Raw genomic sequence first — 15675 nt, forward strand, 5'->3', positions numbered from 1 at the left:
ATATGTGATGATAAGTGTTTTTTTTTTTTAAATTTTTGAATTAGTTGCTATTTTTTAAGTGGGCCATAAATAATATAAATTGCTAGTAAGTAAAATTTGAAACAAAAATTGTATAAACCAATTGATATTTCCTTCCCTATTTTAATACAATTTTGTTGATTTACCACAAAATCAATTTATGTAAAATTATGAATTGTTTTATTAGCAGCATTTAAGTTTTTAAAAATCTATTATTTTATCACTTTTATTTTTTTCTATTAATAGTTAAATATATTAAAAAATACATTTTTCGGTTGAAATATCTGCAAGAAAATAGTATCAGTCTATAAATATTTATATAATAATATCTACTTGTGTTTTTAGAACTTATTACATAGGTCCTATCATATTACATTATTATGTTTCTAGTACGAACTAATCAGTAATCATAAAGTTTGAAAACTTAATATAGACTATAATTATAATTTTACAATATAGGTAAGTACATTATGTACTGTAAATATAAGTATATTAAAAATATGCAATTAGACACCAAAATACCGTCAAAAACTATTACAGTACTATTCGTATACTAAAGACTATAAAAAATAAAGCGTCGTAATTTCATTTTACTAGTTAAATAAATATATATATATATTTCACTCTTAAATGCATGATATTTTTTTAATTAAAAAAAAAAAAATTTTGACGTAAGGACGTAAAATCTGAAAAAAATAGTTAAAAAAATGCACAATAATTATTTTTTATATAAAAACTGTAATTTAAACACGTTGCGTATTTGCAACAGTATGCATTAAAATAAATATCAACTTAGTATTTTTAAATACAATTTTTAATATTGCTGTGTCAAATATAAAACACGCATGAATCTTGCTATAACATAAAAACACTTGCCACATTTTACATTGATTACTTGTGTAACCATCACACCATGAAATGTTTAATAACTATACAAAATATGTTTACTTTTTATTAATTCTTCATCATCAAAATCAAAAGCATTTCTTTCGTCTTGATCATTTTCTACATCACTCAAATCTAATTTATCATCACTCAAATGCCAATCAACAAACAATAAATTGTTAGATGTATCATCATCTAATTTCTCCATGTCTAATATTAAAATTATGCATTTATTATAAATTACGATAAGTACACTTACAACAATAATGTCGATTATTTCAATTATTTTCAAAAAAATAACTTACCTACTTACTTTGAATCTCAACTGCACACTGTTGTAATTTTAGAAAAAGTTTTAAAATAAGTGTAATGGCAAGTATATAACTTATAAATATTAAAACAAAAATTTAATACATTTAATAATTTATTGGAGTATATTTAAACGTTTTAATATCTGTTATAACATTAATACACAAAATTTTACAAATTCGTAAACATGGGCATATCATACTACATTAGTCTAAGTCTACAATGACAACGTTTATCATACGGATTTTGTTAACGTTTTCCCCTCCAATATTTATTATTATAATTATAATTGATAATATAAATAATTGATATGTTTGTTTATAAGCTCATAGATAGCGCAACATATTCGATATAGTTAAATATATAAATATATAAAATATAAATATTATAATATTATCATTAATAAAGCGTGTTGATTTTTTTCTTTTTATCTTTCTCTCACTACCGATGATGTACTTATATATTTTAACGTCATACCTTTATAAATAATCTAAATTTTACTTAATATTTATAATGTTATTTAGCACCTAGTTTAATGTTTACATTGTACAATAATATGCCAATAACCTTAGTTGTTGCGGCTCTAATAAATAATAATAATAAAAAAAAACATGTTGCAAAAATGCAACAACGCGCATTTAAGGGTTAATAACTATTTATTTTTTCAAAATTATAGAATAAAATATTTTAAAACCAAGTATTTAATAAAAATATTATTTACAATAAAGTTTGGTACTCATTATATAAAAAAAAATACTAGTACTGTAAATATAAATAAATCTATAATTAAACTTAAATTTAGCTGTAATGACTAAATCTTACTTACAGTATTTCTTAATAAGTAATAACTTATACAGTATTGAACAAAAAAAGATACATTAAAATTGAGTCCTAAAAACTTAATCTTAAAAAGTAATAAACTTAACAAAGCATTTTTTAAATTTTTATCTAAATTATCCAGACCAATTATAATATGTCTATTGTCTTTTTTATCAAAAATATTATAAAGACATCTTGAAACTCTTATTACTGCATATTACCGTCAATAACATACTCCTAAATACTGGTTTCGGATCCTTAAATCACGTAACACTATACATCAAGTACATCGAGTTATTGATGCTATATTTTCATCTCTTAAAAAAATGTTATTACTCTTTTGTTTTTAGATGTTTCACAAGCCTTCAACTGAATTTAGTATGAAGGCTTACAACACAAACATATCATGCAATAAGCCATCTTAGCTGATTATTCCGATCACAAAGTTGTTATATCTATAAATACAAATTCTATAGCTGTCTTGTTGAATTTAAAAATGCATCTTAATAACTTATGTCAGTGTTATGAATAATTATGAGTCAAAATAAACTAAAATATTGGTGTACATAAAATTATTACTCTCAAACAAGAAATATGTCCAAACATTACGCTAAATAACATACTGATTCCTACATCCAACACAGTCAGATACTTGGGCGTAATTTCCGACAAATGACTGACTTGGAATAAATACCTTTGAACCAAAAGAATACCTAATCTATGCGTGTAAACTCGTTTGAGGATGCTCAGATCTCTTTTGATTAGAAATAAATAAGTACTCTATTTTAAACACCATGTTAATAATCTATAAAACTCTACTCAGACTTATTTTTACTTATGGACTTCAACAATGGGACACAGCAAAAATTTAACACTAATAGAATTTAAACGTTCCAAAATACATCACTCCGACGAGTATCCAATGCTTCACCCTAAATATCTAATTTAATAACGACCTTTATATGCAAACAGTCAAAGAGGAAGCGTATATCTTCTATAAATGCTTCCATAAATGACGCCAAATGTATCCTAACCCTTATACAAAATATCTTTCCATTATTACACTCCCAGGAAGTTCTAACCACAGGCTAAAAAGTAAGTGATGCTGTGACATTTTACAAAATTTTAATATCTAACGCCTTAAAAAAATACAAAAAAATTAAAAAATTAAAAATTAATCACTAGCCAAGGGTCACTAATGGGTGGTTACTTTAATCACATCTTTCATATTATACTTACTCTTATCAAATAAACTTTCACGCTAATTTGCTTATTTAAAAAAAAAAATAAATTATAGATCTAATTTAATACTTATATTTAATAAACAATAAACTAAAGTGATGTTATATTTATTGTATCAGTCTATGCATAATGCATATTTATGATAAACACCAAACATATTGGTAAACAAATACCTGCCTAAATATGTTAATTAATCGTTAAATTTAATTTTTTCTCTGTAATACTTTGTATTATTAATTAAAAACTGAACGTGTGTATAGTAACAAGCTGATAACTACAACTTATAATGATGGTTGTAAATTTGTAATAATATTTTATACTATGTGGTAAGTCGTAAAATCTTTTGGCTTTTAGCAACTACTAGCATCTATGTTAACATATTTTAACTATTATAGGTACCTAGGTACTGAGTAAAATAATAAATAGTTTTATGGATCCCCATACAATTTTTTAGTTATTAAAATATAAATGTATGATGTCATCTATTTACGGAAAATTAAAAGTAAAGATGCTTGTAATTTGAAATAATAAAATATATAATAACTTAATTAGCATATTAGAGTAGGTAGGTTATGCATTAAATATACATTAAAAAAAAAAAAACACAATTAAAACGATATACAGATACCTAACTGTCTAAATGAGCTATATAAATAACTAAATAAGTACATAACTATGACATTTATAGTATTGTCATTATGATGAAGGTTTCAAAATGAGGAAATGTGAACATAATTATTATACTTTAACATGTAAGCACTAGTTTATGTGTGTATAGTGTATATGTTGCCGTAAATGCCCGATCACTAGGTAAACCTAGGTTTTACTGTTTGTACTCAGTAAATGCTGACATTCTTAATTTTATTCCGACTTTTACTAAACACGTTGTGAACATCCTAGGATATATAAATTTACTTAGTAAAAGCTGATCAATACACGAAACATAATGTTTAAGCGATAATCTGTATACAAATTATAATTATATATTATTAAAACAAACTACTGACAGTTATTTAAATTGTTATACAAAATAAAAATGCATTTAAAAACAGAATAATTATTTATTTATTCATACAAATTAGTAAAATTGGTGGGTTGTTAAAAATAATTATTTAAAATTTTTATTTATTTGCGCATGTTGTACTATTATGGAATTTTAAATGCATTTTTTTTTTTGGTATAAAAATTTAAATAACTGTCAGTAGTTTGTAATAATATACAATTATAATTTTTATGCAGCTTATCGCATAAATGTTATGTGTCGTGTATTGATCAGCTTTTACTAAGTCAATTTGTATATCCTAGGATGTACACAACGTGTTTAGTAAAAGTCCGAATAAAATTAAGAATGTGAGCATTTACTGAGTACAAACAGTAAAACCTAGCATTAACTAGAAAAACCTAAGTTTACCTAGTGATCGGGCATTTACGGTAACATATACACATATTATTTAGGTGCATAATATACAGGCGAAAATATACAAAACTGATGTAAAACATACCAGAGGTATTCAAGAATAAATAACGGACTTAGAAATTAAAATCAATCACAATCATATGCTATTTTTCCACGTACTGATATATGGAGACTCTGTTGTTGGACAAATAAATCGATCAAACTCTTTTGACCAGTCTGTCGATTTACGGCCAACCGGTTCCAACATATTGTTCCACAACGCATTTGCAGCTGAAATACAATCGTTTTCAAATATAATGCATCGGTGCTTCATTTTTCTAATCTCAGATCATGATTTGACAAAAAATTGAATACTAATGTATTTAACTACTTAGTTAATTTTAATTTTTTGTAACTTATAACTTACAAAACATCGTCTTTGAAATTGTATGGTCATTAAACCCGAGTTAAACCGTTATTTACCATCATTTAAATACCCAACATTTTAACTATAAACTTTAAAAAATAATTATGTTTATGTACAGATAATTTCGTATAACATTTTCAATAATTAGGTAGTAAAATATTAAAATTAAAAATGTATGAGTTTTTAACAATTGAATATTTTATGGCATAGGCGGAAAGTGAGGCCATAAAAAACATTTACTGCTCACTGAGGAGGAATAGTTCATTTTACAACCCTTCAAAAAGAAAATAATATTTCATATACCAGTGCAGTCATGATAAAAAAGAATTTTCAAATCTCCTTGATCTTATTAATATCTAATAACTCCACTCTATTATAAGAAAAAAAAAACTGTAGTGATTATTTTGGAATTTCACATAGAATTCACCATTCCTCTTTAATCTTTTTCTTTATCTAGGAACAATATTTTAATCAAGATTTTCACATTGAATAGCTGATTATTATGTTATAAACTGTAAAACGTTTATGTTTTAATCATACCTAATATTTTTTTAACAATTTATTATTTAATTATACATTTAAAAATAATTTTCAATAATTTTGAACATTATTTTTATAATACCCAACTAAAATTTTAAAATTATTCTTACCTCTGGCATAACCTTTTTGACTAAAATGGAAACAATCACTTGCCAAATACGTTGTATCTGTGGTATTAAGTCGATTTAATGGAAATTTCAGGTTTTCTGAAAATGTTTGAAGAACAACTGTAAAATCATCTTTATTCTTCATTTCTTCATTTTCCATCTTAAAATAAGAATATTTAAACAATTAATTTATATGTATGAAGATAAATATTATAATTGGAAAGGGAGGTAAATGGTAATAATTTTCAAATTAACGTCATAAAAATAATATATGAACATTTTTCTTAAAACACATGCTCTACTAGAATGTTTATTTTTTTTTTTAGCTAATGACATTGACTGGTGGCAAAGATGACAAGAAACATTTTTTTTTTTTAGAAGCACAATTAAAAAGAAAAAAGGCACTAAAAACACTTCTATTTTTATAATTATTTACTGATTTCAGTCCTGGGTTTCTCATTTTATCCGAATTCAGCATAATTATATTAATATTTTTAAGATGTATAATAAATGTACACTTATAATATTATTATAGGTAAATGTTAGTCCCTAGACGAGATCTAGCAAACAATATAAACATAAAATATGTTAGTTCCTACACGGTAACTATAATAGTTCCTATACAGCTGTGGTCGACGGTAATAGTGAGCGTCTTGAAATTTCAAGGATCGATTTAATCAAAAAAGTGAAAATTTAGATAAATTCAGTTTTAATCATGATAATATTATATACTAAAATTTTTTAAATTAAATTTTTTTTTTATAGTCTTCAATCATTTAATTATCACACGTCTTAAATTAATTAATTCATGAGCTTGAGTTTTTGTTTTAGAATATTTGAATGATAAATTTTGATTAAGTTTTGTTGCCAACTTTAATGTAAAATCACATACCTAAACGTTACATATAAAAATAATCTTACTATTTCTTTCTCCACTTCTTGAAACTGTTTCATTACTTTTATATAATCTGACAATTTATGTTTATACTGTGTCGAATATAAACATGGACACTCTAAAATGTGAGTATAAAAACAAATTCCCGGCAAATTTGTGAAATTTAGTAAAATTTCTAAATCTATAAAACACATAAAAAATATTAAATTTAGATTATTATTTTTATAATTTTACATTATCTTTTACTAATGAATAATGATACAGTTATACTAGAGTTACGAACATATTCATTAATTATTATTTAAAACATAAATTCATGATATGGTTCGTATAAAATATTTGTTAGGTAACATAAACTCATATATTATGTGTTACCAATTCGTTAAAACAAAGGATTTGTTATGTTTGATGGATTTTATATTCGAAATACAAAGGTAGGTATTTAAATAAAATATTTTAATCTATCAGTATCTATTTAATAATATTATACTATATATATATAATATATATATATAAGTGCTATTATTTGTATAAATTTATTGTATACGTGTGGTACGTAAGTTAATATTTTATACCACTAGAGTGCATTACTATGGTAGAAACGAGAAATTTAAATTTAAAATAATTCTTAAGTCACTAAAGAAATTGTATAATACACCCGCAAGAGGAAAAAAATATTATTTAAAAATACTTATACAATTATTCATGGAAATTATTCTACGATACGTTTTTTTTTTAATTTACTGAGGGTAGTTCTAGTCAGTCTAATCTCATACGTTTTAACTATCTATCCAGAACCCTTATTCAGAACTTAAATATTTATTTATTTATTTATTGGATTTACTGTTCATTTCATAAAATATTTCTATCATTCAAAGTTTTATGCTAGCCATCACCAAGTAAATCAAAAACTAATCTTTTACAGAGTTAATAAAATCTTTACCCAGTTTAATATTTTTTACAAGCACACGATAGAAATATTGATAATTTATGAAAATATTAGTTGTTATTTTGATAGTTATTAAAATAATTATTTAATATTCGAAAGTCATAAAAAAGCTTATACATTATTGATAAAAAAAAATTACAAAATGTCAATACAATATTTTGTTTATAAGCACGTTTATATTTAAAGAAAAGTTTCCATGCATGGTTAATATTTGTTGATTAGTTTCAATAAAATTATTTTGTTATTTTTTTTTAAATATTCAATTTATGTTACTTGGACTTAAAACAAAGTTGACTATAGTTCGAGGCAAATTTTCTTTTATATACAGTAATGCATTTAAAACTTCTTGTCTATGTTTTTCAGCATACGTAGTATAATCTTCGTAACATAACTCTAAGCAAAATGTATTTGAACTCATCATCATTGTTACTAACTGTTAAGACAAATCATTTTTTAAATTTTACGTCATGAAAAAATAATATATATATATTAGTCTTACTTTCCAGTCTTCGGTTATATTAACTCTCTTATCCATTTTGATTCTTTTCACCAATTCTCTTGTCATAAATGGTAGGTCTCTACTAAGTGCACCGACTTCAGCTACGTTAAATTGAGAAAAACGCTGTTCAGCCAATGCATCGTCATACGCATACCCAATCAATTTAGGATTAAAGACTTTCAAGATATTTGGTAAAGTTAAAAATTCTCTCCATGTACCTTTTCCACCTGATAAAAATAATTATTACAAGCAGTTAAATAATTTACAAGATAAATCAATATTTAATTATTTCATGTATTATTATGTTTCTTTGTAATTAATTAAAAATAATACCAGCTGTCCATGATGTTCCACGATGATCGACGACTAATTGTGGTAAAAAATACGAAAAACTTCCCGTCCCAACTGTCAATGAATCCCCGACACTGCCGATTACATCTAAGTCACCGGGTCTTAATTCATGTACAGATGTTGGCCTCGTTTCAGATCTAGTGCCATTGATATTACAAAAAAATTGTGTTGATTTCAGAACTCGTTCTTGTGTTTTCTGAAAAAAAAAAAAAAAACATGGAACGTCTTAAGTCTAAAATACCATTGATGATAGTGCTCGTATCTCGAATGAAATTAACTTTATACGAACATGTAGCATTCGAGATTTGTCTATTTGATGCTGTGAGCTGAACATGTTTTGTAAAAAAAGCCTAGTAGGATATAAAATTTTGTCTTGAAGCTGTATAACGGATTTTGGTATACCCGTCAAATTATCATTAGATATCTGATGTGTCCATTTCGGTGATTGAAAGATTGGTCTCCAAGTCAATGTTACAGTACAACACCACAAAAAGCACACGCTAATTGCTATTATATCTGATAAAAAAATGAACATTATTTAAAACTTCAGGTCTATTTTCATAGAATAATTCAATTATTTTTTAGATTCATGGTTAAAATCATTAATATTTTCTTTAAAGGCGCTCTAATACAATAATTAATGATTATATATTGACATATATAAACAATTTCAAATAAAAATATTTTTTTCTTGGATATAAAATGGTTCACAAATATTTTTTTTTAGATTCTGAGCTAAATTATAAAAAATAAAATTTGAGTATGAAGTTAGGCTGGGATGTTTAAAAAACAATTTTCAAGAAAATAAATAAATTTTAAAGATAGGTATGATAAGATTAAAAAAGAATCTTGTAAATTTATTAAAAGATAATTGTGAAATGCTCAAATTTTTATTTTCTAGTTTTATTCAATTTAGCATTCCTCGCTGTAAGTAAAATATTTAGATATTTTTTTAACATAATGGTTCCTTATACATTTATCAGCTGAAAATAAATATCGAAAATATATAGTTACAATTAAATGAGTCATTAGTTTAATATCAAACCATGTAATTTTTTATGATTTTCATTTTTTTATTTTGAAATTCTTTAAAATAATGCTCTATTGAAAGCACCGCAAATTCAGAAATTTTGGTAACACTATATTATATATTGGTTTTTGTTTCGCCATTCTAGAGTCATTAGAAAGAACATAATACTCATAACAAACTATTAAATAAAATTTGACAAAAAAAAAAATGTAGATCATAGTGTACGTAAGTGTCATCGGTGGGTGGCTTCTTCATTCAAAATGTCATATATTGTCATTGTCATTAGCTCATATTCTTATTGTGCCGATTGCGTACAGATTGTGTATTATTAATAAAGAAAAAAAAAGATCATAATGTTAAAAACCATTTAAATTTGTTTATTCTTATACATTCTTGTTGCGATTCAAACACTGATGTTTGTTACTTACAGACACTTAAAAATTTCACCAATATTTGCATCTGTATTTTATGGACATGATAAAATATTTTTATTTTAGATTCTGAGCGGAGCGAGGAATTTATTGATTTTACCATGATGTGTGTGTTTTTTTTTGTGTCTGTCGTCACGTTTTGGAGCAGTAAAAGTGCTTCAATTTATAACTTCAGTACCTCGTTCGACCAAGAAGTGAATCTAGTTGGTACTTTGGGGGTAATTCTCAATATTTTTCAAAATAACCGGGATAAAAAAATTAAAAATTAAGGGGAAAAAGGAAAATTTTACGCACAATCTGTTTTCGACAAAATAAATTTTGGGTTTTGATGTAACTTTAAAACAAATGACCATAGATACATGAAATTTTTACATAAGTATATTCTATCCACCATGCAATTTTTAAAAAATTTCGACTTAAGTTGAACTATTCATAGGCATTTGAAATTTTCGATCATTATTAGTTTTTTTTTAAATTAATATCGATAACAATTTATTTGTTGGGTAGAAAAGCTTGAAAATTTAATACAAGGCTCTTAACATATTGTTACAATAGCAGTTGAAAAATAAAATAAATTCATAGTCACAATTTTTTTTTATAAGCATTCAAAGTTCAAATTTTGACAAAATACGTAAAAATCACGAAAATTCACAAATTATTTTAAGCTAGAAATTCATAAAAAATTTTCTTTTTAAATCTAAGATTTAAAAATTTAATACAAGATTCCTTACAAGTTTTTCAATCTTTATCACAAATAAAAGTTCCACCGGAAATTCAAATTAAATTTTTATGAGCATTTGAAATTTAAATTTTTACAACATTGGATTTTCACTTATAGCGATTTACTTATTTTGGTGTAACTCTAAAACAAATTACCGCAGATACTTGAAATTTTGACTGAATGTTTATTATAGGCGTTTTATATATTTGATAAAATTTTCAAAATATTTAGATTTGTTTTGAGCTGTTTACTGACATTTTAATTTTTCAACTTTTTTAGTTTTTTTTTCTATAAATATCGATAAAAATTTATTTGTTCGGTAGAAAAGCTTGAAAATTTAATACAAGGCTTCTAACACATTGTAACAATATAAGTTAAAAAATATTAAAAATTCGTAGGCACGATTTTTTTTTACAAGCATTCAAAGTTTGAATTTTGACAACATAATATGTAAAAATCACGAAAATCACGAAAATTCGCAAATGTTTTCAAACTAGAAATTCATAAAAATTTTTCTTTCTAAATCTATGATTTGAAAATTTTTAATAATCTATAACATATCCTAGACAGATAAACCGTTTTCGCTCAGAATCGTTTTTCGTATACAATGATATAATATCATTGGATTCAAATTTAATTCCATGACATCCACGACCTACACGATTATTTTTATTTCTTATCTTTTGAGCTTTAATTTAATTTTATTAATATGGCTATTAGCTGTATGTAAGGGGAACTGTTGGTTTGGAACACGTATTGTATTTGTAGTAAAAATTGTATTGCTGATAATCCTGGGTGGTCACCCATCCGAGAACTAGCAACGCCGGCCGATTGGTACACTCATACGCGTGTACAGACTTTACTGTAGATATACTGGATTACACAGAACCACAGCTATTTATTTGCGTTCATTAAAATTAAAATTTTTTTTTCGATTTATGCAATTTTTTTTTGAAGTAAAAGAACTTAAAAAGTATGACATTCATCATAAATTATTTTTACCGAAACTAACAAATAATTTTTCACTGATTAAAATTTTAAAACATTGATGAGATTTGTAGGAATTTTAAACCGTGTGGATGTAGATATATAAGTTGATCAACTTATTGAAGAGGTTCACTTATCTTATAAATACAGCAGCAGAACAACTTTTTAATTTTCGTCTCTATTTTAGGATATTTTACGACAGTTTATTTTATTTTATTGCAAAATTACAAATCAATTTAAAATATAATATGCAAATTTCGAGAAACACCAATAAAAATTAAAAACTTAATAAATTAATAATACCTACCTAATAAAAAAAAATATAATTTTGTTAAATATTAATTAAATATTTTTAGTATTAATTTCAAATTTATTATATTTTGATAAAAATAAATATCATTATGGATATTAAAATTGTAATAAAGCCTAGTTTATAGTCGGATAGTTCTACCTAAGTCCAGAATTGATTGGAAAGTAATTTAAAATCATAAAAGTACCTACTAGTTTTTATAACGATAGAAACATAGTGATATACTATTATACCATCAAAATAAGATTTTAAGTTATAACTTCTATCCATTAAACACGTGGATAACAACTGTTCATTTGAAATCTTTATGATCATTTGTGATAAAATGTAAATAATGCAATATATTATGAGTGTCGTAAAAATAACTGTTACAACTGTGAAAAACTCATCATTTTTTTTTTTTTATGTAAATTACTACTACTAATAAAAGATATTAAAAAGACAGAAAATACAAATAAAAATAAAATAAAAATCAAAAAACTCACCTTTTTCAAACAATCGTCTCATCGCGTTCGTTTCGTTTGGGCTGCACGTGTGATTGACGTGTTTTCGGACCTACAACAACGACTTTGACATCTATCTGCTGCAGTGACTATCACTTAATTACGATCGATAATATACCTACGATATATTATATTACACTGTTGTGGGAATTATATTACACTGTTGTGGGAATTATATGCAAAAACGGTAACATAAAATAAAACACTATATTATGATTTAACGTACGCGCGTGCCCCGTCTAGCGCCAACAATGTTTGTTTGAATATTAGTAACAATATTATACACGCCTATCTGCTTAATGACATAATAATGTTATTAAATCGCTATATTTTTGTTGTTTCCGTTACTGCCCCCTTCGTCGTTGTAGTCGTCGACTCGTCGTATTAAGATACCCGCGGGCAGGACGATGATGGAAACTGGCAAGTTCACGGCGGCAGTGGCGTTCACGTCTGACCTCAGTAACGACGACGAGTATTTATCTTTATTTCCGATGGCCGCCACCTGTGCGCGCGTCCTTTGGTTGCCGTGCCGTCGGAATTGGCGGGTGGGCAAGCGGCGTTCACCTACACATATTCACATTATACAGTATACACGTGTAATGTAATATTATACCTCTACCTGGATGGTGTACCTAAATACAATTGCGCACGCTGGGTTAAATCACGGTCGGTTGAAGAAAACGCATTAAAAATAAATAAATATTAAAATTATTATTCCAATAAAATATTTATAACTCAATATTTTAATAATTTCGTACTTCAAATTTCATTAAAATTACCGAATTGGCTGATGTCTAATTAACAATAATGTTCCGAAGATTTATAATTATTATTGTAAACACCTTCAGCATCATCATAATATACATATATATTTCACACATTTATACATATTTTTAGTCAACTCCGCACTGTGATCGCCAGCAAGTGTCGAGGTCTAGGACGGAAACCTTGATACTGCTAGTCGGTGCTTGTTAGAACACGAGGCTATAATTGTAGGTAAACATTGGTAATCTTTATAATATTTTAAAATGTACCAATTAATCCCGAATTATATTTCAGGTCATCTAATATCTAGAATACTATGTGAATATTGATTTTCGGTTAGAATATTATTATATAATTTAAATATTTAATAGTTTTTAAAAACAATTTGTTAGACTTTTAAATGCTATCAATAGCACCCAGATTTCAATCCAAAGTGCATTATTTTTGGTTGATCTAGAGCAACGCATTTCAAATATAGGACATAATTATTTTCATACGAATATATTATGCAACAAACACATCAAAGGTGAAACATTTATTCTGCATTATTCAATGTTTGTCCATTTTTAAAACTTTTTCTTAACACTTTTATTTCATTTTATTATCGTTTAGTGCAAATTATATTAACCTGTTGTTAGAGTTTTCATTGTAAAAATTAAATTAAAAATATTACATCCAACACTATTTTTTTTCATATTATTTGCATTAATTCGTTTTAAGGTACCTACTTTTCATGCGTAACAAATGGCAATTGTTTCATAAATGAAAACGGTAACATCTTATTTAATTTTATCTTTCAGTGAATATCAGATGTGGTGTCTTACCGGGACTCGAACAAGTAACAAAACCTAATTAATCAGTTGAATATACATCACGATCGCATTTATTTCCGGTATTACTACTGATTATTTATTGTGTGCACATAAATTTTATTTTTAGCTTTTGTATTATTATTAGTTTAGTTAAAATAAAGTGTTAATAATGAAAAAAACCAAATTTTCGATAGTTTTAATGATTTAAAGTTAGTTATAAGTTAAACGAGTTTCTATTAACGATTTTTTTATGTAATACAATTTTTACAAATTATTATAGGTAACCTACTTATGTATAACATGTTATAATGTATTTAAAATTGAAATATTATTTTAACATAGAACATAGATGATGACTAAATTCTGAATATCAAAATAGTATTTTTGTCTTGAAATTATATTGATATATTGGTTAACATTTGACCAACACTGCCCATACTGGATATTATTTTATTATCATATTATTTTTTTTTTTTACTCTTGTAAATATCTTCATCATCTGTGGGTGGTCCAGTTTTATACCTGATTATAAAGATTACACGTGGCGAAGAAATATTTTAATAAGGAATGTTTTATTATTATTATTATATCAGTCATTGCACTCTTCAAACGTTGGACCCAAATGGAATTTTTAGTATGCACATGCTTAAAATATTAATACACTTGGGTGTAACTCGACAAGCAAACCAGCACGCGCATATTATGCATACGTCGACGTTGGTATGTACATGTTAGTACGTGCGATAAATTCAATTCCAGCAGCAACACTTATAGTTTCATTAATTGAACGGGTTAATGACACAATCTAATATTGCCATTTAAATGACGATTAACAATAAAAATGATTTTATTGCACTCACAACACTGTATTCGTCGTGGTTTCTGGCCATCATAATGTAAATTAACCAATAGGTACTTAATTTGATATTATGTGTGTGCAATTATGTGTTATGTTGTAGTACTTAGGTGTTAGGTATATACTTTAATAGCAGCTATTACGAAACAACGGATTTTGAAAATATTCGACTACTAAAATAATGGAGCTATTAAATGTTATGTCCATACACTAAGTTATGCGTCTGTTCTAAGGATTATAAATATCATTATGATTTAATTTTTTTGTTAGATATACCTGGTACCTATAACTGTTGTTCGTATCACTGATTTAGGGCAGAATTTTTATGAGAATATAATATTAATAAGGCATTCAATATATCGTAGCAAAAACCAGATAGGCTATCATAACCTCATTATAATGTAAAATTATCAAATTAAACTGTTATTTGATAATTTATTGTTTAAAATCTAATAAACAATTGAATTGGAAGTTATGTTGTAGTGAACGACAAACATGTTGAATATAAATAATGTAGTATTAATTTAGTTTGACGCACTTGCTAAAAAGTTTTAGACGGTGAATAATTAAATGATAATTAATCATATTATGGAATATCTATAGATACTTTTATGAATAATGTAGCATATTATTATATGTACACATTTTACACCTACTGGGTGTCTCATAATATTATTTATCTTATTATCTTAGTAATTTTTTTAAGGATTTCGTTGTTGAATAAATATCTGGATTCTAACTAATACATCGCAGCTCTAGGATCAAACTAACCAACTGTAAAAGACAAAGTAATATATCAAGCTATAGGTGAGTTATATCTTCA

At 25.6% G+C, this 15675-nt stretch overlaps 1 protein-coding gene and 1 long non-coding RNA gene across 2 annotated transcripts; both read right to left on the reverse strand.

Annotated features, from left to right (window-relative positions):
- Nucleotides 1-851: 851 nt before the first annotated feature.
- On the reverse strand, nucleotides 852-1286 carry LOC149058507 (uncharacterized). The gene is made up of 2 exons (XR_016190427.1): nucleotides 1209-1286; nucleotides 852-1113 (listed from the first exon to the last, which is right to left on the reverse strand). It is a non-coding gene; the product is annotated as an uncharacterized LOC149058507 (long non-coding RNA).
- A 32-nt stretch (nucleotides 1287-1318) lies between these two features.
- Nucleotides 1319-12878, reverse strand: LOC107170948 (phospholipase B1, membrane-associated-like). Its single transcript, XM_089220479.1, has 8 exons — nucleotides 12402-12878; nucleotides 8727-8953; nucleotides 8420-8633; nucleotides 8087-8313; nucleotides 7861-8020; nucleotides 6665-6819; nucleotides 5747-5903; nucleotides 1319-4960 (listed from the first exon to the last, which is right to left on the reverse strand). Exons 1-8 carry the CDS (start codon nucleotides 12421-12423, stop codon nucleotides 4827-4829), a joined length of 1296 nt encoding a protein of 431 aa, XP_089076605.1. The 5' UTR covers nucleotides 12424-12878; the 3' UTR covers nucleotides 1319-4826.
- Between the last annotated feature and the right edge of the window lie 2797 nt (nucleotides 12879-15675).

The sequence above is a fragment of the Diuraphis noxia genome, unplaced genomic scaffold, assembly GCF_037042655.1.
Source record: "Diuraphis noxia isolate RWA-SAM2 unplaced genomic scaffold, SU_Dnox_SAM2 contig0002, whole genome shotgun sequence".
Lineage (NCBI taxonomy): Eukaryota > Metazoa > Arthropoda > Insecta > Hemiptera > Aphididae > Diuraphis > Diuraphis noxia.